This window comes from Thermobia domestica, chromosome 11, assembly GCF_964235325.1.
Source record: "Thermobia domestica chromosome 11, izTheDome1.hap1.1, whole genome shotgun sequence".
Lineage (NCBI taxonomy): Eukaryota > Metazoa > Arthropoda > Insecta > Zygentoma > Lepismatidae > Thermobia > Thermobia domestica.
Window position 1 is genome coordinate 238474409 of NC_137464.1, and position 25780 is coordinate 238500188.

General features: G+C 36.5%; 1 protein-coding gene across 1 annotated transcript; it reads right to left on the minus strand.

Annotated features, from left to right (window-relative positions):
* Positions 1-60: 60 nt before the first annotated feature.
* Positions 61-21739, minus strand: LOC145663786 (uncharacterized). Its single transcript, XM_081729871.1, has 2 exons — positions 21646-21739; positions 61-1250 (listed from the first exon to the last, which is right to left on the minus strand). The coding sequence occupies exons 1-2, from the start codon at positions 21714-21716 to the stop codon at positions 425-427; spliced, it is 897 nt and encodes a 298-aa protein (XP_081585997.1). The 5' UTR covers positions 21717-21739; the 3' UTR covers positions 61-424.
* Positions 21740-25780: the final 4041 nt, after the last annotated feature.

The window sequence follows — 25780 nt, forward strand, 5'->3', positions numbered from 1 at the left end:
AGTAATAATATAAAAATCGCAATATATCATGGCAATAGTATATCGATTAAAACTTGTTAGTAAAATAATAAAAAGAAATCACAGACAACAATGTGTTACCGAAGTTTGTTAGTAAATAATAAATCAAGTGATAGCAGAAAACATATAATTGCCATAGTAATGTTAGTAGAAACGTTAACCCACAACTTGAAGTTGCCACTAAAGTTATCTAGCTATGATTGATAAATTCCAATATATGTAACTAATAACTTCTATTTTAACCAAACCATAAAAAAAATTAAACCACGATAATTATTTCTTGATTTCAATAATTACCAACTCTTAATTCTGCTTCTTGTGGCAACATACAATGATATGTGGAATGCTGGGTGCATTCATTTTGTCTTCATTCTTTTGCTCTATCGTTTTATTGTTCATCTTCCATTCAATAATAGGGGTCGAAAGGGGAATGTAAATGGGCCAGCTTGTCGGTGCCCCATCTTCCAGGTGCTTCTCTGTTTTGCCAAGGATTGAAATGAGGAAAGCTTGGTTCATTCTTCTCCTCTTCATTGTTTTGTTCCTCTGTTCTATAGTTCATCCCATATCCATAATAGGGGTTGCAAGTAACACGCAAATCGGACAAGTAGTCGGTTTCTGATCCATTAGGAGCTCCAAATTCCCCCCAAGGATCAAAATGTGGAAGGCTGGATTCATTTTTCTTGTCTCCATTATATCTTTCCTTTGTTACATGGTACATCCCATACTCATAACAGGGGTCGCAAGTAACACGCCTATGAGGCAAGTAGTTTGCTCCTGATCCGTTAGGAGCACCATCTACCTCCCAAGGATCAAAATGTGGAAGGCTGGACTCATTCTTCTTGTCTCCATTATATCTTTCCTTTGTTACATCATACATCCCATACTCATAACAGGGGTCGCAAGTAACACGCCTATGAGGCAAGTAGTTTGCTCCTGATCCGTTAGGAGCACCATCTACCTCCCAAGGATCAAAATGTGGAAGGCTGGACTCATTCTTCTTGTCTCCATTATATCTTTCCTTTGTTACATCGTACATCCCATATTCATAACAGGGGTCGCAAGTAACACGCCTATGAGGCAAGTAGTTAGTTTCTGGCCCACCAGCACCACCTGCTTCCTCCCAAGGGTTGAAAAATGGAACGGTGTAATCAATCTTCCTGTCTTCATTCTTTTGACCCATTAGTTTGTGGAGTTTGTTCTTAATGTAGCGATTAGATCGATATTTTGCCATCCTATAAGTTAAGAAATAAAATAATAAATACACAAAATTATTGAAATATTCCACAATTATTAATTAACTATTGAAATGATTAGAAACTATGCACTGAGGCACTCCACCAAATAACACCATATGATACACTTCAGTGAATTGAAGAAGAGACACGGTGTAAACCAATGACATGGTTTTGGACTACAGCATTATTCCACTCAGGGACCAATTTTCCAGCATACTAACATTATTTGAGCAATTGAGAAGCAAACCTTTCAGTATTTCTCAGTCATGTTCCACACAACATTTGATTCCACTGATAACACGTTCCAATAGGTATCATACAGTGTTATTCGGGGCAATATTTCAATTTTTAAACGTATACAGTAAGTAATTCTAGAATACTATTTTAAATACAGAATTATGCAAAATAGAAATGAACAAAGAGAATTATGAGTTTTGTATAGGTCAGTTACAGTCTGTATGAGATTATTAAGAATTAAATCACATATTAACAGGAACATTTTAGTTTATGACTTTAGAAGTATGTGGCTATTCGGAGTGTAATTTGAAGCTAAATGGTGCTGTGTACACGCACCAATTATATAGGATTTAACTTCCGCCATGAATCAGAAACCTCGTAAATAGTAGAACGGACTAGGTTGAATTGCTGGTATCCTCACTATTTTTTTTATATATTTTATATATATTTAAGGAAACGTTTATTATATATCGTACAATCGAAAGTTTAGGACAGTTTACAAGACAAATCAGTAAACGAAGGTAAATATATTAATGTTATTAGTAACCTCAACGCTGATTCGTAGAAATCATAACTAAGACATTTGAGTGTAGAAATGTGTAATGAGTTTCTGTAATAGATTAGCGTACGTCTTGGGAAACATGTATTTGGCGACAAATATTATCGGAAACCTGAAATATTAAGAAAACTAAGGCTAAAAGATTACGATTAGGAATGGGATATTCATACCGTGTTACGGGGATAATGTTAGAAGATTGAAAGACAAGATAAATCTAACTCTTTCAGAATGCATCCTAAAACGGTAGATTACGATTGTTGTAATGGAATGGCCGTATCCCAAAATTCCTTAGGGTTATAGCATGAAAGTTGGTAGGATCTAATTAGGTTTTCAATTTAAAATAATTAAAGATGTGTTTCATCATTTCCTGAATTTTCTCCTGGAAAGGTAGAAAAAGGCGCTGGGAAAAGAGTGTGGGGAGTTTAATGGTTAAAGTAAGATGGCTATATCTCAAGATCCCTTAAATATAGTGACATATTAACTAAAGACATCTTTCAATAATGTCCTTCTTAGAAGAGAAGGTAATGGCGGGTAGAAAAAGGATAGATGGTTCCAATTGTTCTAATAAATGGCCACATGTCGAAATTCCTTAAGATTATAAATATATTAAGAATATGGAAAGTGCGATGACATAGGCCGAGTAAGTGCGGGGGCCAAGTCCGTCAGCTAGACGAATGATAGTACATAATATTTTGAATATGTATTTGGGTTAGTTAAGTGATATGCACCGAAACTGTAGAAGGTGCATTGAATTCTAAAGAGGTAGCAAAAAAAAAATTGAGAATGCTCCAAGAGCATTACCAGAACGGACTTTTAAAAATGGAAAAAATGGAGCTGGAGGGATAACTGTGAATATAAAAGTAAATCTTTTTATTTGCACCTTCTTCTGTTTCTCGCGAGAATTCACAAAATTTTATCTCTCTATGACTTGTGGTTTCCGAGATATGACTCCTTAAATCTCCCGAAATTCGAACTTCTTTGGCCAATATCTGAGAACTGTGGTCCGTTTGTCAGTTTCCACCGGTTACTGTTTGGTACTAAAATGTTCACCATCCTCTTAAGTATTGATCAACACCAATATGATCTCTCTATGACTTACGGTTCCCGAGATATAGCTCTTTAAATCCCCGAAACCGGAACTATTTCCTGGCCAATATCTCGGGAGCGGTAATTCATAGAAAAATGACATTGGTGTTAATCAATACCTAAGAGAATGGTAAGCATTTTGGTAGCGAAAATATCATTTGATTTGGATACCAAAGGGAGTACAAATATACCCCATTCACATGTTTTACTGTATATTTTATGTCATAGGCACCCTATGTTGACTAGCGTTCTTTGCATCGTAGGCTGGACTGTAAGGAAACTTATTTCCTCAATAACAATCATGTTGTAAGGTGATTTGCTTTGCTTCCGTATTTGGCTAAAACTACACCAGAGGTACATTTGTACGCCCCTTGGGCATCTATGTTACCATATTTGTTTCAGGTACTTTATTATTGTATTTTACTATTGTAAAGATCAAAATAAAGAAAAGGTAATATTATAGCCTATTGCAATATATCGCTGCATGATAGCATTCATTGATATTGCAATATTGTAACCTTTCCTGCCACAAAACATTACGAAATTAATACAGTTCTATAGCGTGTAAACAAATTTTCGTTTCGCTAACCTAACCTCTATAAACTTAACGTACATTAACTTAACAAACATAACCTTAAAAAGTACAACCCAACATAAACTAACATACCAATTCGAGGGTGGATTGATAACTTCTCAGCCTCACCAAGAAAACAAGCGATGCTTGGTGTTTTTATTCAATATATTCCCCTTGTAGTGCAATGTACTTTTCACATTTCTGCTGCAGTGCTTGCAGGCCAGACAAACAGAAGTCGGATGAATACTCTGCAAACCAGGCCTCAGTATGAGAAATGACGTCATCGGCGTCATTGAAATGCGTAGCCTTTAAACACATTTTCAATTTAAAAAAGGGACAAAAGTCTGATGGAGCCAAATCAGGCGAATAAAGTGAATGTTCCGTATTTGAAACCGTAGGTCTTCCAATTTTTGCAATGTCGGATATGCCTTGTGTGAGGTCGCATTGTCCTGGAGGAAGATTACCCCTTTTAACAGCATTTAACATCTCTTCTCCTTTAGTGCTGCTTTCAGTATGTCCAGAAGAGATGTATAATAAATTGCATTGCTAGTTTCACCCGATTTCAGATAATCCAGCAATAGAATTCCTTCACAATCCCAGAAGATCGTAGCAAGGACCTTAGCAGAGGAGTGCTGTGTTCTAGCCTTCTTCGGACGTGGAGAACCGCTGTGGCGTCATTCCGCCGATTGCTGTTTTTCGTGGGGTCGTAGAAATATAACCAGGTTTCGTCCACTGTTACCAGCTGTTGCAAAAATAGCCTTATCCGCTTGAAATTGGGACAGAACTGCCTTACTTCCCTCCAACCGTTCACGCTTCTGATCTGCGTTCAACAGTTTCTGAATCCATTTTGCTGCGACCTTCCTAATATCCAAGTCTTAATGGATAACTTTTCACATCCGTTCATGACTAATGCCCAATGTGACCTCAATCTGTTTGAGCGGGATTCGGCGCTTACCGAGAATTATCCGGCGAATGGCATCAATCATCTCGGGAGAGGTCACTGAAATTGGTCTGCCACACCTTGGATCATCGTTGAGACCAAACTGCCCAAGTTTGAAGTTCGTTGCCCATTTCTTCACAGTGGCATACAATGATGCCTTGTGCCCCAATGTCGTGGCAAGGTCGTTGTAGATCTCCTTCGGCGAGAGTCTCTTTAGTAAGAGGTACTTGATGAATGCACGGTGTTCAAATTTACTAATTTCTGGGACGTGGGCTGACATCCTCACTTTGGAAGTGAAAAAACAGATTTCAAATTGTTTTAGTCAAACCAAATTTTGCACAGTAGCTTCACAAATTATAAGCCTCATAAACGTATTTAGCTTTTATATCTAGCTTTGTTTGAAGCTGGGTAGACTGAGAACTTATCAACCTATCCTCGTATTATAGATGCCACAAATAAAGATGTTTGTAATTGCAAAAATTTGTATTGGGGTACACCTGTACCCCTGTTGGAAATACGAAGTTAAAATATACCATGGATATCCCAGGATTAACTGGTGGCCACTGGCCAGTTCAGTGGCCAGCGGTTTACTATTTGGCACCAAAGTATTCACCATCCTCTTAGGTATCGATCAACACCAATATCATGTCTCAATAACTCATAGTTCCTGAGATATCGCTCCTCAAATCTCCCGAAATCGGCCATTTTTCGCCAATATCTCGGGAACGGTAAGAGTGACGCGAAAAGTTCCATCACTTTCTCTGATAGCTTTTGATCCTCTATTGAATGGAGGGATCAAAATTGAAAACTCACAAATAACACACACACACACACACAGATATAGAGAAGTTTGTTGAAAAAAAGACACCCACGCAGCACACACCTTGTTATTACATTTCAGGGTTTTGGTCACAATGAAAGGCAAAATGGGGGCGAAAGTATTTGTAATAAAGAAGTAACATACATATATCGTTTTGTTTGTGATCAAAAATTAAAAACACAATTACAAGTTGCATTGGTGCCTTCTTCTATGTGAGAACCTTTGCTGTAAGAAGAGTATTTCGTCTGGAAGGGTCAGGTTTGATTTCCTGAAACCGAGAGCGTGGTTTCGAATTTACCTTAACCTCTGTGTACTGAAGGGCCCCAGAGGTTTTTAACATGACATACAGGGTATCTCCTGAACGAAAGTGATTACCATTGAATCAGTACTTGCATCTTTTTTGCAAGTGTGTACTGAATATGTCGAATAAAAAGTTTTGTTTTCTGTATTTCTGATCTGTAGTTATTAGCATAGCGTTGCGTTTGGGTTCTAAACGGTCTTCATAGTAATGCTTATGTAATCAATCAATTTTTCACTTTATTTTCCAAATATTCAAAATCAGTACCTAAAAAAAGCACTCAAAGATAATGGATTCAAAATTCTTATATATTTATCCTGGCAACTACCTCATTATTGATAAAATATAAACATACAGCAGTAAAGAAAAGGAAAATGGCTCTAAAAGTAGCTATTCTATTATGTGTTCTTTTTGACTTTTTAAAAATAAAATCATGAAGTTGTATGTGGGAAAGAACAAAGAGCAATAAAGCATTGCTTTTAAATGTTTTCTTAATATTTTTTTCTCCAAACCATATACAAATATATAGAGAAAATGGAATATCGAAAAGATTGCAAGGTATCTCCTGTGGAACATTATTTCACGGTATCACACAGGGGTTAGATTTCTAATAAGGAAAGAAAACAAGATTTAATTTAAAAGTCAATGGCATCAGAAATGTACGAGTTCTCAGATCGAAACTAGGAACCGTACTCAGTAGGTAATAGTTTTACCGTGGAATTCTGCGTGTCTCTTTATGGATATTGCTTTCGATGATCCGAAATCATTTGATGATTATACGCCCTGTGTAATGGTCTAGGCTAGTACATGTGGTATGGGCGAATATGGTCCCAAGTTCGATTCCTGGCGGGAGAGTACAAAAACTTCCGTCTCACTCCGATGGGTATTTAAACTTGTCATGCACCCTGTCTGTCACTTTCTACAGCCGCGTTCCTCAGCCGCTCTGTAAATCGTGTTTATATGGAGACAACTTCGTATGACAATCCTGTGACCTCCAGAGATCACAAAAGGTCACATTGTACAATAAGCATTGCATTTCCTCGTCTGTTCGATTTCGGTGATTTTTGGATATGTTGTAACTGAAGACCCCCTGGTCAATTTATATGGAGCCAACTCCCTATGACAACCTTGTGACCTCCAGAGGTCACCAAAAGTCACACCGTTACGTGGACTATCCTCATTTGCCCTAGCCCAGTATAACACACAACTATTTTTTGTATGCCAAGTTCGAACCAATTCTACCCCCACTCGTTGTGTGACCTTTGATGATCCCTGGAGGACACAGGGTTGGTCATAGGGAGTTGACCCCATATAAACAATTTCATGAGAAGTCCTCAGCTACAACATATCCAAAACTCTCCCAAACCGGACAGTCAAGGAAATGCAATGCTAATTGTGCGGTGTGACCTTTGGTGATCTCTGGAGGTCACAGGGTAAATCATAGGGAGTTGGTCCATATAAACAATTGACTAGGGTGTTCTCAGCTACAACATATAAAAAAAAAACAAATCGGACAGACGAGGAAATGCAATGCTTTTTACCGTGTCCTTTGCTAACAAATATCTTACCTACTACGGCCGGCACTTTCGTCGAGACGAAAGACTTTTTTTTTTTTTTTGTCTTTTACTCCATGTGATGCTGCTGCACTCATCTTTCAATTTTGATGTTCATTCACGTTCCACATAAGACAAGATGGCGATTTACCCAACACACTAGACGGCATTTCGTAGTTTTATTCTTACGCCATTTTTACATTGCATAATTTCAAAAGAGCGAAACTCAAACTGACACTATCTGAACTTTCGCCAGCAGTAATAATTCTATACTTGAAAGATAGGAAAATCTATTTGTAAACAATTTTGAAAGATCACAATATCAGAATGCTTTGCTGCAATGGCGTGTAGTTAACTGAAATTGGCCAATCAGAAGTCGCTTGCATTCTCGCTCCATCTGGTGAGAAAGTAGTCACAACTCACGTGGTCAACGTCACGTTACCAACCGTTCGTTATGTAGAATTATACTTTTTTCTCATTCGCTATGCATTTTTGTGCTTCTTTGTTTTTTTCTGTCAAAGCAATATTACTGTTGTTAAGTTTAAATAAAATATATTAAACCAAATTCAATATATTGAGCACGATTAAATATAGGAGGAGAGGACTGTTTCTCTAGTACTTTTTCTTTTTTCAGTTCTTTTTTCATTTTCTTTCTTTTCTTTATCTTTCTTTTTTTTGCAAAGGGTAGGTAAATAATTTCGGAAAAGATCTATGTAAGATCATACTACAATCCAAAGATATTTGTTTCAAAACTCGTCACTGTTCAACAAATTTTGATCGAAAGTATGTAAATTCTTTGAAATTGCGATTTTTACATTCATTTAAGCATAATATGAAAGGAAATTATAATAGAAGAATTTTCTTAGCTCAGGTTGTGAAAAAAAACGCCCTTGTACAACAGTAGCTGTATATATACACAAATGTATTAACATTTATAGAACATTTAAGCAAAATCCTTGTAAAAACCTACATTTCACTTTTTTTTATCTATTTCACTGTGATGTGATAAGCTGGGGAGTTAAGAAGTACCCTAACCTATAGCTTTCTATACCCTTGTACTTCCTTTTTCAAAATTGCGCAAATACCAGTTTCACAGCGATACAGAAAATAAAGTAACCGTGGTCAAGTTAAACATTAATAATTCCGTAATAAAAATCATTATTAACATCAAAACATGAAAAATATGTACAAATACCTTTTTGTGCAAGAACTACACTGCAATGTAGACAAAAGTTTCAAGTGATCCCTTGTACAGGATTATGTTTATTTTATTTTGAGCGTCTTCGCTTGGCTTGCCTTTTGTAGGTTACATCTGGAGCATCCCTTGCAATAGTCCAACAGTAGTCGGCCAATATGTTAGAACTCCACTTTCCCTCATATCTCTTCTCCATGGCTGCAATATCTTGATGGAAACGCTCACCATGTTCGTCACTTACTGCTCCACAATCTTCGGGAAAGAAGTCTAGATGTGAATAAAGAAAGTGGAGTTTCAGAGACATATTGCAACCAAGATTTTCGTAGCACAATAACAACTTTGCTACCAGTTGTTTGTAATTTGTTGCTCGGTGTCTTCCCAAGAACTGTGAACAAACACTCTTCAAGCTTTCCCACGCAGCTTTCTCCTCACCTTGGAGAATTTCGTCGAACTTGTGATCTTTGAATAGTTGCCTAATCTGTGGCCCTATGAAAACACCCTCTTTAACTTTGGCATCACTTAATCGAGGGAATTGTCTTCTTAGGTACTTATAGGCCTCATCCTCTTGGTCCATGCTCTTAACAAAACTTTTCATAAGACCTAATTTAATATGTAGAGGGGGAAGCAAAATTTGGTTACGATCTACCAGTGGTTCATGCTGCACATTTTTCACTCCCGGATGAAGAGTTTCTCTGGTACTCCAACCACTTTTGCGGTAATGAGATCCACGATCTCTACTGTCCCATTCACGTATAAAGCAACAATACTTTGTGTACCCTAACTGCATACCTAGCAACAGTGCTATTACTTTAAGGTTACCACAAATGAGCCACTGAAAATCATAATATTTAATGGCTTGAAGTAAACGTTTCAAATTTTCATAAGATTCCTTCATATGAACTGCGTAACCTACTGGAATTGAAGGAAGTTCATTTCCAATATGTAAAAGCACTGTCTTTAAACTCACCTTGGACGAATCGTAATTAATTTTCGTAGGTTCGTAATTAATTTTAAGTGCCCTCATGAGACCATTTACATCTGTACATGCCACAAGTGTGTCTTCCATAGTAAAAAATGAAGTGAACATCTTCTCCCTATTCCGATACACTGAAATATTTACTTTTTCCTGCAATAAATTCCATTGCTTTAAGCGTGACGCTAAAATTTCGGCTTTGCTTTTCGAGAGGTCCAAGTCTCTGATTAGATCACTTAGTTCCTCTTGAGTAAGTCTATGTGGTTCACAGGGAGGTTCTTCTACAACAAACGTAGGGTCCTTCGAAGTACTTGATTCAGGAGCTTCAACTTCTTGATCATCATCAGAAAAAAGATCGTATTCTTTAGGTGGGTCAGGAACAGGTAGTCCTTCTCCATGTGGAACAGGGCGCATTGCAGAAGGAATGTTAGGATAGATCAAGGCCCGTTTTTTCTTCGGAAATTCCCTTCTTGACGGAAGGAACCATACCAAAATAACAGTCTCTGATGTGGTCGCTTGGCTCCCTCCAAATCATGGGCACTGCAAAAGGCATTGAGCGCCCCTTCCCATTAATCCAATTTCTTAGATTGCTGGCACGAGTGTTACACACAATGTGGGGTGCCCAAGATTTATCTTGGTATCCAATTTTACAGCCAAAGTAATATTGATAGGCTTTCCTTATTAGTGGTGTTATAGTCTGCTTTTGTAGGAAAATGTCACTTCCCCACACACGTAGCAGAAGCTATCCGCACTGTTTACACAATTTCGCGGCATTTTTGTTTATTGAAATCCTCAAAATGTCACTTGAAATAGTTCCGACAACTATTTAAAAATATACATTCGAAATACCAGTATTTTTGCGTACTTGTAGTTGTAATTTTATGTCCTGCACTACACAAACGTCACACCCAAAACGCTGATAACTGCACTAAACCTGTCTTTTCTAACAATAGCAGAACACTACTGAGATAAGGAACACAATGAAACCAAACGTTCATATAGTTTCTCCAGTGTTGCCGGATGAGTGTAACATTTTACCCCAAACGAAGCGAATATATTTATTTTTAAAGCGTTATTATTAGACATGCCTGTAAAACGAAAAGTAGAGCTAATATTCGAAAATAACTTTCAAATTCGTGATCAGCACCACAAAATCAATAAGAATTAGGTAATTTTGTTCAATTTACATTTTCGTTGTTCAACAGTGGGTATAATCGGTATACATCTCTTCGAATTTGTACTTCGGAAATGTTTCCAAAACATCCGTTTATTTTCCTATTAAAGAAAGATTATGGAATTTAACACATCATAAAAATGTATAATTTTAAGGCAAATTATGTGATCACTTGAAGCGTTAATTCTTTGAATCTGAGTTCCACAAGGCCATATCCAGAGTAAAAGGGTAAACAAAGAAAGTTGATTTTAAAACAAGACTATTAGCTGAGAATGCCAAACCTTAAAAACCCATTATATCCAGCATTAACTTCAGAAATTTGGGGAAGAATTTGATTCGCAATATGCGATCTCCTCTACGACCTTGGTTTCATGTAAATAGATAATTGCAGAAAACTGTGTTTAGGAATGCAGTAGTTCAATGGTAAAAAAATATCTTTATTAGTAAGGATTCATGGTACGATCCCAGATCATGGGTAATAATAGAAACCAAAGATCCCTTTCTTTTTCCACGATCCCCTTGTTTCCACACACTCTATAGAGGAAGCATGATAGCATAGTGGTAGAGTGTTCTCCTCTGGTGCAAGGAGTCCCTGTTTCGATCCCAGGCCATGCTAGTTTATAATTGACTACATCGAGTCCGTGGCTTTTTGGAAGTTCTTCAGTTTCCTACTCACCCTCTCAATCCGCCAATTCTTTCGTAACCATTTACCTTCACCAACTATTAGTCTCCCTTAGCCTAACTATTAGTCTCCCTTAACCTAAACGATATACGCGTGGGACGTTAAACCAGAAAATTTATTTCCTTTTATTCGACGATGCAAAATCTAAACATTTTATTTCACATCATTTGTAAACAATATGCAACACAGTTTGTGATAACCATTTACGTAGATTAATTAACTCAATTAAAATTTATATGTGTTATAATATTCATGTATTCCTATGAAGGAATTGGATTATTAGTAGCCAGCGCCTATCATTTGACTTAATCGCTATTTCTATGCCTATCTGTTCCACGATAACATTCCTAACATTTAACCGATTTTAATAAAACAGGGTATCTTTGAAGCTTTAGGAATAAACTTTCCACTTGAGATTAGAAGCTATCGAGAATAAATGAGTAAAAGACGTTAGAATGTTGCAAGCTTACACATATACATACGAAATCATTTTGAAGTATAACCACATAAAAACTACTCTATTTTGATTTGACATAGTTTATGATTTCTTCAGCGTGTCTTATTTACTTTCATTGGCTACAGTTGAAGACAATTAAGGATAAGTGGGTAAAGTGGCTATTTTACCAAACTTCTATGTTTGTTGATTTAAATAATATGATAAGAAAGTAATTTTCTCAAAAATGTTCACCAAAATTGTACAATTTTGATGCAATATAGTTTATATTTGTCTTTAGTTTTTTTTTAAACACTTTTAGGTCCAAGGTATTTACATACTAATTCAAAAGTCTAAACGTTTAAAATGGTTTCCTAGAAAGTGGAAACGTTCTTTCTTTCTATAAAAAAAACATCAAGATAGAAGTTTTATACAGCAAAATAAGAAATAAATGTATTTACTTTTTACAAAATGTCTACATTAGCTAACTATTACTTGCGCGTCGTGCATGGCACGGGCATAGAACTTGAAAAAAAAATGAAATGAAATCTTTAAGTTTAACGTCCCACGGTTATGCCGGTTAGGCTAAAGGAGACGGTGATAATGAAAAATGAGTGAAATGGTGGAATGAAGAAAGTGGAAGGAAACGAGAGCATAGAACTTGAAGTGTTAATCATCTACAATACTTAGGGTTAAGTTTTTTATCAAGAATAAAGGAGTGGTATTCCTCCCCATTTAAAAAAATGCACACAAAATTATGTTAAAATTTATATTTTTCTTTGAACTAATATGACTTATATCCTTTGAGCCTTCCTGTGATCTCCATTGCATGAAGGATACACTTGATGATTTTGAGACAAAAACCCGTTAAGTCCAAAAAGTGAAAATGTAAAATGAAATGAAATCTTTGAGTTTTACGTCCCACCGGCTTATGCCGGTTAGGCTAAATGAGACGGTGATGATGAGTAATGAATGAAATGGTGGAATGACGAAAGTGGGAGGAAACGGGAGAACCCCGAGAAAACCCACGCACACGGTTTGTGTCCACCACAAAGTTCACTTGGCGGGGGCTCGGATCGAATCCAGGACCCCAAGCACCAGAGGGGAACGCTCTAGCACTAAGCCACCGCGGCCCCAAGTGAAAATGTAAAGTAGATAGCTTCACAATGGTTTCTCCTCATCCGATTTTCTTCAAACTTGGCACCTATATACTAGACCGAAAATAAATCGACACATGTTTTTTTGTTTCTTTCGAAAAATAGGTTAAGGGAGCAAAGGGCCTCTTTTCAAAAAAGGATCCCTTTGATTAAAAGGGCCATATTAAAGAATCGAAACTCTTCCGATGCAAAGATGACTTCAAAGTAGGAAATACGGATTTTGTCGTTTTTGTGAGAGAAGGGTTCCAGGGGCAATACCCCTTCGAAATGACAAACAACCCCGCACAATCCTTACGGAAGTTGGATTTCGGTGAAATTGCCTGAAATCGTGATATGTTCTAGATATGGTGTTCCTGAGAAAAAGTCTCAATGGACACCAACACAAATCACTGACCGTTTGGCCACTACAGAGCCACTTTTTAAAAGACAGCCTAAGATAACAATATTATGGATTTCGGTAAAAAATAATAATAATAATAACTGAAACCGCGACATGTTGTAGATATTGTGATCTTGAGAAAAAGTCTTAATCGGCATAACCACCAATCATTGATCCTTTGGCCACTACAGGACCGCATTTTTGAAAACAGCAGAAGGTAACGTTATTCTGGATTTCGGTGGAATTACTTGAAACTGTGATATGTTAAAAAATATTATGCTTCTGAGAAAAAGTCTTAATTTGCAAAACCATCCATTACTGAGCGTTTGACCACTACGGGATTACTTTAAAAAAGATCTGAAGGTCGCGTTATTTTGTATTTCGATGAAATTGCTTGAACCCGTGATATGTGGTAGACATTGTGATCCCGAGAAAAAGTCTCAAGAGGAACAACCAACCATCGCTGATGGTTTACCACAACAGGACCACTTTTTTAAAGCGAGCAGGGGGTAACGGTATTCTGGAATTCGGTGTAAGTACTTGAAACTGTGGTATGATGTACAGCGTGGTCCGGAAGTGAGCGTAAACTTAATTGGTGTTTTCTGACGGTTTTAGGTTTTACCCACATTTGTTTGGAAACATTGGTTGGTATTGTCTGGTAACGTTGCTTGGCATGGAGCACAAGGATGGAGCACCAGCGCACTTCGCGATTCACGTGCGCAATTAACTGAATCAGACGTTTCGTGACCGCTGGATTGGAAGAGGTTGTGCATCTCCACCAGCTCCCTTTGCCTTGCCTCCAAGAAGTCCCGATCTGACGACACCAGATAATGCTCTTTGGGGTTTCATAAAGCAACAAGTAACAAACACTCGTATCCATTAAGGGGGGCACGGTGGCTCAGTGGTAGAGCGTTCACCTCTGGTGCTTGGGGTCCCGGGTTCGATCCCAGCCCCCGCCAAGTGAACTTTGTGGTGGACAAACACCGTGCTCGTGGGTTTTCTCGGGGTACTCCCGTTTCCTCCCACTTGCTTCATTCCACCATTTCACTCATCTCTCATTATCACCGTCTCCTTTAGCCTAACCGGCATAACCGTGGGACGTAAAACTCAAAGATTTCATTTCATTTCATTTCGTATCCGTTAAGACTTTTTCTCATGATGAGAAGATATTCAGCATATCTTAGTTTTACTCAATCTTACCGATATCCAGAACATCGTTATACTCGGCTGTTTTCAAGAAAGTAGTCCTGCAGTGACCAAACGATTAGTGATTTGTAGTTGTGACCATTGAGACTTTATCTCAGGATAACAATATCTACAACATACGTATTACAGTTTCTGTCATTTTGACCAAAATCCAGAATATTACTATCTTCTGTTACTTTCAAAAAAGCTGCTTCGTAGTGGCCAAACAGTTAGTGAGTGGTAGTTTGCCTATTAAGACTTTTTCTCAGAGTTACAATATCTACAACATATCACGGTTTCAAGTAATTCCACCAAAATCCGGAATAACGTTACCTTCTGCTGCTTTCAAAAATGTGGCCCTATAGTGGGCAAACGGTCAGTGATTGGCGGTTGTGCTTATTGAGACTTTTTCTCAGGAATACAACATCTACAATACATCACAGTTTCAGTCATTTTCACTGAAATCCGGAATATTAATATCTTCGTCTGATTTTAAAAAAGTGGCCCTGTAGTGGCCAAACGATCAGTGATTGTCAGTTATGTCCATTAAGACTTTTTCTCAGGACCACAATATCTGCAACATATCAAGGTTTTATTCATTTTTACCGAAATCCAGAATGTTGTTAACTTCGGCTGTTTTCAAAAAGTGGCCAAACGGTCATTGATTTGTGTTGGTGCTCATTGAGACCTTTTTTTTTAGGAACACCATATCTACAACAGATCACGGTTTCAAGCAATTCCATCGAAATCCGATTTCCGTTCGAATTGTGCAGTTCTTTGTTATTTCGAAGGGGTCATTGAACCCTACAACCCTTTTCTCTCAAAAACGACAAAACCCGTATTTCCTACTTTGAAGCCATCTTTGCATTGGAAGTTTCGTTTCTTTAATGTAGCCCTTTTAGTTAAGGGGACCCTGTTTTGAAAAGAGGTCCTTTGGCCGCCCTTATTCTATTTTTCGAACGAAACTGAAAGACGTGTCTTTTTTTTTTTTTTTTTTTTTTTTTTTTTTTGTGGTTTAGTATGTGCCAAGTTTGAAGAAAATCGGATGAGGAGAAACCCTTGTGAAGCTATATCCTTTACACTTTCACTTTTCGGACTTAACGGGCTTTTGCCCCGAAGTCTTCAATTGATCAAAACGGGAGGGAGAATTGTGCTATTTTAAAATGTCAACTTTGGTCCTAAGTGTACACAAAACACATCAAACACATTTTCTTTAAAATTTATATAGTATTTTTTACTTATTCTGAAAATTGCTAAAAATCTTGTAACTTTCATTACATTATTTCTATTCTAGTTACATGAACAATACATAATAAGCAAATCACGAAGAGATTTTTGTCTTTCTTCAATTACTAAGTTTATTTCCAATGATTTCGTTTCCATACATTGGATTATTTCCTCCATTTTTGCTTTTATCTAAACCATAATACGCAAAGGAATATTTGCTTTTTTTAATATTTCAAAACCAATCGAAGTAGCTCAAGTGGTAGAGCGTTGGCTTCGCATTCGGGAGATCGTGGGGTCGATTCCCGCTTCCGACCATCCTGACGGAGATTTTCCAGGGTTTTCCTCAGTTCTACCAGGCAAATGCCGCGATGACACCTACTAAATAGGCCCTGGCTGATATCTTCCCAAATTCTTTCCATTCTTATTATTGTTGTTAGATATCCAGTATAAAATGGCCTCTGAGCTGTATCTGGTGATTGTTAAATAAATAAATAAAATAAATACAATACTCTTACATAAAATATCTTCGAGTTTATATAGGCGACCTATTCTTATTGACTTCTTGTCTCTTATTTGCTAACGATTCTGATATTTTTAAAATACTTAAAATGGAATATAAAACTACACTAATTACCCCTGAAACTGAAAATGCCTGGAAGACGTAATTTCATTAATAATAATAGTAAGAGCAAAAAATATTGGTACATTGTAACTTGTAAATGGAGTAGATGTTTTGAGTAGATGAAAATTTCTTGAAGTGAAATGAAATGAAATCTTCAAGTTTAACGTCCCACGATTATCAATGTCAGGCTAAACGAGACAGATGATTAAGGCAGGTGAATGATAATGGGAGACTTGGTGGATTGAGAATGTAGGAGGAAACAGGAGTATCCCGAGAAAACCCACATACACGAAAAGTGTGTTATCTCTTATGAAACTGAAGTCCCGATTCATGCTATTCTTTCAATCTCAATGAGAGTTTTAAATGCTATTTGAGACGTAAAATAAAGTTTAGTGTGGAATACTCACAACAAAGGTTACCAAGTGCACTCGCACTGGGCTCTCCGGCATGGTAGCAATATAGTTACCAGGGAACATTCGATCAGCTACTTGTATACACGACAGAATTGTAGGCGCTATCGATAAAATTTACTATGCATATTTTTTTTATTCAATGAATTACTGGTTCTTCTGCAATCTGCCATACACTGCTCCTTTTCCGGTTGCATAAAGAGTAGGGGATCAGCTAATCTCGAAAGTATGAAAAAAAATTCAAACCATATTTTCTCTTAGGATTGGTTTCTTCTCCGGAACTTCAATGATTATTTATGAACATACTCTTTAGGTTAATTTTAAAATTTCAGTTTATTCTATTCTATCTTATTAGACTTACGACATGGGAAGGAATACCTCTCAGCTCTCATATTTTAAAGCACAACACTTTTGTATGAAGGGGGCGCGGTGGCTCAGTGGTAGAGCGTTCACCTCCGGTGCTTGGGGTCCCTGATTCGATCCCAGCTCGCGCCGTGTGGACTTTGTGGTGGACAAACACCGTGCTCGTGGGTTTTCTCGGGGTTCTCCCGTTTCCTTCCACTTTCTTCATTCCACCATTTCACTCATTTCTCATTATCACCGTCTCCTTTAGCCTAACCGGCATAACCGTGGGACGTTAAACTTAAAGATTTCATTTTTTTACTTTTGTATAAAATTGATTCGAGATTATAGTTCCTAAGACCCGCACTATTCTCATTGTTTTATTGCCTTTTAAACCTAACAATTATTCCATCAAAAATACTTAACACAAGCTATTTAATTGAAACAAGACGCTGAAATTAAACTGAAGCTTAAAACCCTCCAAGACATCATTCCATGTATAATAGCAAGTAATGCAAACAGTGGCACATCGTAACTTTCAAACCTATTAGAAATTGTGCGTTGTTCAACAATGTATAGTATTCGTTTCGCAATCAAATGGAACGACGTTGGTTACCGTGAATTGCTTTTATTCAGTCACACAAGAGTGTTTGGGTAATTTGTTTTAAGTGTTAAGTTCTTGGTTGAAAATGCCACTTTTTTTTTACCATGAAAGCTCCACGGCGAAGTCATCATTGGTTAGAATCTCATGAACCGGTTCCAAAATAACCGAAACCAGTACTGCACCAGAAGTTCTTCCTGTGTGTTTACTGGACGCTCGCGGTATCAGACATTGAGAACTGCTACCAGTTAGTCAGAGCATCAATGCAACTGTCTACTGTCAGCAGTTGAGCCGTGTTTAAGAAAAACTGAAAACTCCAGAGCCAGGAATTGCGAATCGCTTAGAGGTCCACGTGATACAGGACAACACTAAGCTCGACGTGTCTACGATGACCCGGAACACCATACTAAGCCTTCGATGGGAAACACTATTGCACCCGCCATACTCCCCGAACGTTGCACCGTCTGCTTTTTACCTGTTCCATCCCTTGGACAATCACCTTAGATTATGTCAGTTCATATCCATAGTAAAGGTGCAAAATGCACTTGATACCTTCTTCGCTTCACGGCCCACCAAATTCTACCGCGATGGAATCCATGGCCTTCCAGAACGTTGGAGGAAGGCTGTTGATGCTGATAGAGACTAGTTTTGATCTTCCAGATAGTCTTAGGTGAGATTTCGATCTTCGAAGATGGTGGGTGAAAAAGCGACAGAACTTTCTTGGTTACCTTTGCAGTCTAGTTGCTAGCGGGCTCGCCTTTGATGCGTGTGGTCTCCCCAAGTTTGATTCCTGGGGAGAATACATTAAAATTTGAACGCATTACGGTGGTTTGGATGTTGCCACGTCTCATATGCCCTCGATACTGAAAAGGGACGCTAAACTAAAAAAAAAAAAACTACATTTTTTTTCAATACGTGAAGTTGAGGTTCAGTGGTTCTTTTGCATCGGTAAAGTTGACGACAAGTGAGAATATGTAGAGATGTGGAAAGATTAAGTTAAGGGAAATATCTGGTTTCTGTGGAGTGGAAGAGCTATTGTGTGGGGCGTTCCTCTGCGCAATATTCGAATATCGATAAGAAATAAAATTTCTAATTTAAGACCTCACGGTTATTTCCTTTAAGTTAAAGGAGACGGGATAGTTAATTAAAGCCAATCATTATAGAGTAATTGATGGAATGATAATGTGAGAGGAAACCCCTTAAGAAAGCCTGCGCACGATGTGGTCCAACAAGCCTCACAAGTCTTGGGATCGATCTATGAATCCCTAACACTAGAAGTGACCCCTCTACGATTAAAACACTATGCTCCCGTATTCCCCATGAGCTTAAGAGGCCTCATCACTGTGAAGTTAAAGTATCGCCAATTTTACAGTAATTATACGATATCTTCAAATAGATAAAGATAATCGGAAAGTGGAACAAGACCTCCCTAGACAATATTATTTTGCGTGAGATACCGCTATCACGACTCATTTATCTGTTTTCGATTTCCAGCCATTTAGAAAATAGCATTTATTTTCGCGTTTCTAAATAACTGCAAACAGAAAGCTACTAGGTGACTCGTGATAACGGTACACCATGCAAAATAATATTGTCTAGGGAGGTCTTGATCCAATTTTTGACTATCTTTTATCTATTTGATGATATCACGTAATTACTGTAAAATTAGTGGTATTTTAATTTCGCAGTGATAGGGACTCTTAACAGAATATGCGGTGTACCCATCAACATGGCTTGTTGGGAAGTACGTGAATTAAGAGGTAGCAACATCCGGTCAAAAAACATACGTACATGGCCATACCAGAGGTTATTTGACAATCATTGTCTATTAAGGATTGTAAACCTAGAAAGCATATTATTTACTCTCAAAAATATTTTTTTAAGCATGACTAACTCTCTCTCTCTCTCTCTCTCTCCAGCTTATGGAAACCGGAGGTTCAATTCCGCGTTCACCAAACCTCTCCATTGAATTCTGTCCTTAGCCAACTGGATCCAGTTTCTACTTTGTATTCCTATCTCGTGAGGACCATTTTAATATTGTCTTCTCATCTGCGCCTAGGTTTTTCTAATGGTCGTTTTCTGGTTGGATTTCCACTCAAACTTTTGAAAGCGTTTCTATTTTCTTCCATTCTGGCTACATGGCCTGCACACTTAAGCCTCCTACACTTGATGACTCTAACAATGTTTGATAAACAGTATAAATTGTGCAGTTCCTCATTATGAAGTTTCCGCCTTTTTTATTCATGTTCCTCTTGAATACAAAAATAACTATAGACTCTATTATGCTTTGAAAGAGAAAATAACAGAAGTAGTGAATATATAAAAAAAACATCTTTAACATCCCAAGGCTTATGCCATATACGCCACTGTGACAAATGATTAGTGGATGTATACCATATTACTATGAAAAAAATTGGTGGAAAGAGAATGCGGGAGAGAACTGGGAAACCTTGACAAATCCCACTGACATTATGTTGTCCACACGCTCTACCACTGGGCCACCCTGCCCTGGAAATACTGTACTCACTTGTCTGTTGGACTTAAAACGTACTCTGTATGTTTTAAATGGAGAAACGAAAGTGCTCTATCTGTTTATACTGTCTGGCATCTCAAGCTGACTCTTTGTTTAATGAATAAATATTGCAAAACTAACAATAAGAAATGAAAAGAATTTATGTATTAGTGATTCACTTGTCACTGCAACGTGGACTAAATCATGCGCTGGCATTAGGCGCTCACCGAGAAAAGTTTGCTGGGAGGGTTCCAAACTATTTTAGGGGGAGGGAATACAATATGTCTATGTCATATTGAACCCGACTTATTGTTTACCCAAAAAGTAATTGTTAATTACTACCACATATTCTCTCAGAAAAAATGATAGAATTAGATTATTTTATAAGATAAGAAAGAGTATTGATGAGGCTAAAATCCACTTTAGCATACATCAATCATTCCTGTATTATATATGTATAATTCTATTAAGAAGGTCTACAAATGTTTGTCGAGTTACGAAAATTGCAGGGGTTACCTGATAGACGCCTCCCTGTAGGTATGCCCCTGGCTAGCACACTGAACCTAAATGTTCTTGCTAACACTTTAACATCCTAATACAATTTATATATATATATATATATATATATATATATATATATATATATATATACTTACACTTATAAACAGAAATATTACTATCCGTCCTTGCACATATACTACCTAACGCATGCGTCTTTAGGCACGTGATCTCTTGTTAGTAATATTTTATTTGTTTGATTGTTATAGTGCATTTTCAGCATGAAAATTGTATGAGAACTGGATCTAGAATTAACATAAAACCCGAACCATCATTTTAAATGCTCTCCCACTGGGTAGCGAACTACGGATCACGTGGCTAAATTGAAGAAAATAACCAAGAAAAGAATTGATTTCATTGTGGAAACATTTTTTTTTTATTTTTTTTTTTACCGCACGCTGCTACAACTCACAATCAACTGAGGACAGTGAGAATATATGTAAAGTGGGTGATGCATATAAAACACTTTGGCTCCATGAACAATGTTTTGGCTTTCTGATCAGGAGTTAGGTGCTTCTTATTTAATTTTTAGAATTCCACAGTCGCCTATGGATGCTAGGTAACACTAACAATTCTGAACACTCAACGTGCTATATAGACCGATAATTAAACGCCGTCTTAAATACAGACAAAGATTATTATTCAGATAAACGAAAACAGAACACTTTTAGAATATATAAATCAATAACATATTTCTTTCACGATGAAAGAATCCTAATATTAAAGTCTTAAAACCATATTAATACAACGAAAAATAAAACAGAAATTACAAAGAAAACAAATGACGAACGCAAATTGCGAAGTAGCTAAAAAAAATTACGTACTCTCTAGTTATTTTTCTAAATATTTTCACTTTAGTTAATAAAAGATCTTACCTAAACTGATCGGATTGAATAATTTTTGGGTTTCTTGAGCTCCTTGCTCTTCTACCTGCAGGCGTAGCCATCTTAACTTGAGATATCTCCACGAAGCACGATAGCACAAAATGGCGATTCACTTCCGCTCGTTCGTTTTATACTTCTCTACAGACACATGAACAGTGTTGCCAACACATACATTGAGAAAGTAGATAAATGCACAAAATCAAGCTGAAAATAGCTAAATTTACTTAATCTTATAGCCAATAGAATTAAAGAATGAAAGCAAACAAAACAAATAAAAACTTTAGTGTACAAAATAACCTGGTATTCGGAAACCAAACACTTTTACCATTCTCATTTAAAATATTTAAAATATGTTTATCTACCATTCGCGAGAAGTACCAAACTTTCTTAAGTTCTACCCTTCGTTTCCAATTCTTGCAGCAATACGATATATATGTATTGATGATACTATTGATTTAACACAACACTAGAAATACAGAGCTCAAGCCGAAACCACACACACTAACACAAATCATAATAACACTAATTAACTCTAAACTTTCCAGGGAAAAAAAAATTACACTTGCCCACCTATGGATCTGAGAAATTCCAATTCTTTATTTCACGAATATTGAACTTTTTGTACGTTTTTTTTTTAAAATGTCTAATGTTGAGTGATATCTTTGATCATTCATCTTTATTTTGTTATTTTCAAGGGGGTCATAATGCAATAAGATAAAAAAAAATATTTAAGTTTTACGCCCACTGTTATGCCGGCTAGGTTAAAGGTGGCGGTGATGATGAAATAATGAATAAAATTGTGAAGTGTAGAAGTGGAAGGAAACGGGAGAACCCCCACAAAAACCCAGCCCACGGCGTTTGTCCAACACAAATCTCTCGTGGTATGATCTGGGATCGAACCAAGGAAGCCAGGCACCAGAGGGGAACGCTCTACCACTGAGCCACCGCCTCCCCCAAAGGACTCATAATATCACATATCCATTCCAACATATATTTGTAAAGCTACATGTACTGTATGTTCATTTTTTAAAAAAATAATTTCATTGCTTTTCGAAGATGGTCTAGCCGCAGAAGGCAACGCCTTCTCTAAGGCCAATAGTATCTGTTGTTTCATTTTTGAGAGAGTTCTATGTATAAAACACCGAATTTATAATTGCAAGAGCTAAAAATACATTATATATAAATCGAGTTTACCATTTACAACTTTCGATAAAAAAAAATAGTAACGTTTACGCAATGGTTGAGTATACCAGATCTCAAATAACTCGTATTGCAAAACGTCAGGGTACTTGTTTTTGTTTTTATTCATACAATAATAGTTCACCCCAAACTATGAGAGTATACGAGAAACCAGCACTATCATTTATTAACTTTAAATTTATAGATAACTAAAAGACAACAGAGGTCTGAGAGACCCCGCCAGAGTAGTTGAGGGTTAAGAATGACTGATGCGTTGGCGAAAATGATATAAGTAAAATAGGGCATATATACTGTGGTGTGGTAATATAAATGCTGTTGCAAGCAGAAACATTTGAAAAATTTCAGGCTATATTTCAATTCAACTTATTTTAAAACAGGTTGATAGAAAGAGATTTCTAAGTACTGCTAAGAAAGAATGACTAGAAATTTGCAATTACTGATGAATAATTAGCTAAAATTATAGATAATAGTTAAACGATATTTTTCTAGCTAAATATGGTGTGAAAATTACTGAGATGGCAATATTGCATATGAACGCAGCGAGTGTTGACTACCAATGTCGTTGCATAACTTTCTTCTTCCACTGTTGAAGTTCTTCATGATTTCAAAGAAGGGAAAAATAGTCAAACAGATTTAGTCACAAATTTCAATAATAATAATAATGATAATAGAATAGTTCTTAAAAAGTGAAAATTATTATTTAAACGCAATTTTAAAAGAATATCATTTCGGAACTCTTTGTGACAATAACGTATACAAGATTAGAGTTGACCAATCAGAAGTCTCTTACGTTGATGTTCTATCTACAGAAAAAAAATAGTCTATTAGTTTAACATTTTTCGATGTTGTCCATTAGGCTAAGAAAGACGGATGATTAACACAAGAGAATGATGATGGAAGAATTGATGGGATGGAAATTGGGCTGACTCTACCGTATGTGCAACACGTGTATTGGTACGGAGCGGCAAGTTTTGAGGGACGGCCAAAATTTGTCATAACCACATTATGTAAAATAAATATTTCTTGTTGGAAACAGATTTAACGATGAGTAATTAAATTTACTAACTTGACTTTCTATTTGAATACTATACTTAAAAATTATGTTTAGGTCACATTAATTTAAAGTCAAATGGACAGTGCTAAAGCAAATGGTCAAACAAATCCCAGCATGAATTGCATAATTCTTGTCAAATACAAGGAGTCAATTCTCGAATAGTAGTAAATACCTCTTCCATTTAGTTAGTTATCACAGTTTTGATATTAAAACTACTCTTGTCTTTATCACAAATAAGTTCCTTTTCGTTGAAGGCGGAAACAAGTTGTTTTTTTTTTAACAAGTGTAGAAGGAAAATCAAGATATAAAGGTAAAAGAGCTAGTTCACTGGAATTGCAAGCTGATATTTAAGATTGAAGCTCGATATTAAGTTCTATACAAATGATTACCATCTTTCCTCTACTGGTGTGTTTGCTTTATCTTTCACTAACAGAATAATTATTATTAAACCCTTAACGAGTTTTCGTAACCATTTGGTTACACATTTTTTGATTTTGCTTATTGGGTTGAAGAGTGTTATATTTCGGTATTGTTCGTTGTAGTTATTTGTGTACATACTTTCTGCGATGGGAGAGCAGCTATTGCCCCCTTGTGACAACTCTGGTGAATTTTATGCGGGAAGTAGTGTGTGGATATGTTGTTGTTTTGTAAGCAGTGCTGGAAGCAGACAGAAAATATTAAATACTGAAGGTAAGCAGTTTATGTTTTCATTTTTCTCGATATGTTCTTGTTTGTAAGTCATTGCCCAACAATGTGCAAGCATGAAAACGGCATAATGTCAAAAATTGATTACTATTTACGATAAAAATATACTACGTAACCATTCGGTTACATTGTTCAGTAACGGATCAAACGAATACTTTGTACAGGAAAAAATACAAAATATTGGACTAGCTTATATTGATGTATCTTTTGATATTTTTATAGAAAATCTAACGTGAAAAATAAACATAGTACTCTGTTTATTACTCAAATTTTAAATTTCATACATTAGCTCAGTATGGGAGATATATATATATATATATATATATATATATATATATATATATATATATATATATATATATATATATATATATATATATATATATATATATATATATATATATGTGTGTAAATGTATATGTGTGTATAAATAAGTTTTACTATGAAATCTCACGTCAGATGCAAAGGAGAAATATTGTGATAGGCTATTTACATTTTTGCAGGTGACTGTGTTTCGTCAAAAATGGATGAAGATCTTACGTCCGTTGATATATCCTATGGAAGGAAACTAAGAATAGGGCCAACAGTAGTGATCTCTTTCTCTTCTAATCTATCGGATTTCGGAACCTCGGATTCAGAATCTGATCTTATTTTCAGTGATTCAGATCCAGATTATATACCTGAGATATAGTACAGAGTGAGGCACAGGTCAGTTAAGACTCCTGTAGCACAGGAACATCTTGGCATTCACATTTGGTTCATGGTATATGTTTTTCGAGTGGGTAATGGACCATATTGTTTGACATGGTTGTCCTGGCGGCCATCTTGGAAGCCGTAATCTTGGATCCAACTTTGGATTTTTAAATGGAAGGGGATATGTGGGGTATCATTTGACACGACCTCAATTTCAATGAAACAGTGATACAGACTATTTCAGAACCTACCGTTATTGGTTCAGAACTTATTTTGGTTCAGAAGTTATTTTGTCATTTTTGTTTATCTCATCTCGTATAACATCAAGTCATAATGTTTATAACTAGAGTGAACGACAATGCATCAATTATTGTTAACTCTTAACTATTCTGGTAGGGTCTCATAAACCCCAGTAGTCATTCGGTTTTCTCTAAATTTAAAAAGTAGTTAATAGATGGCGCTGGTTTCTTGTCT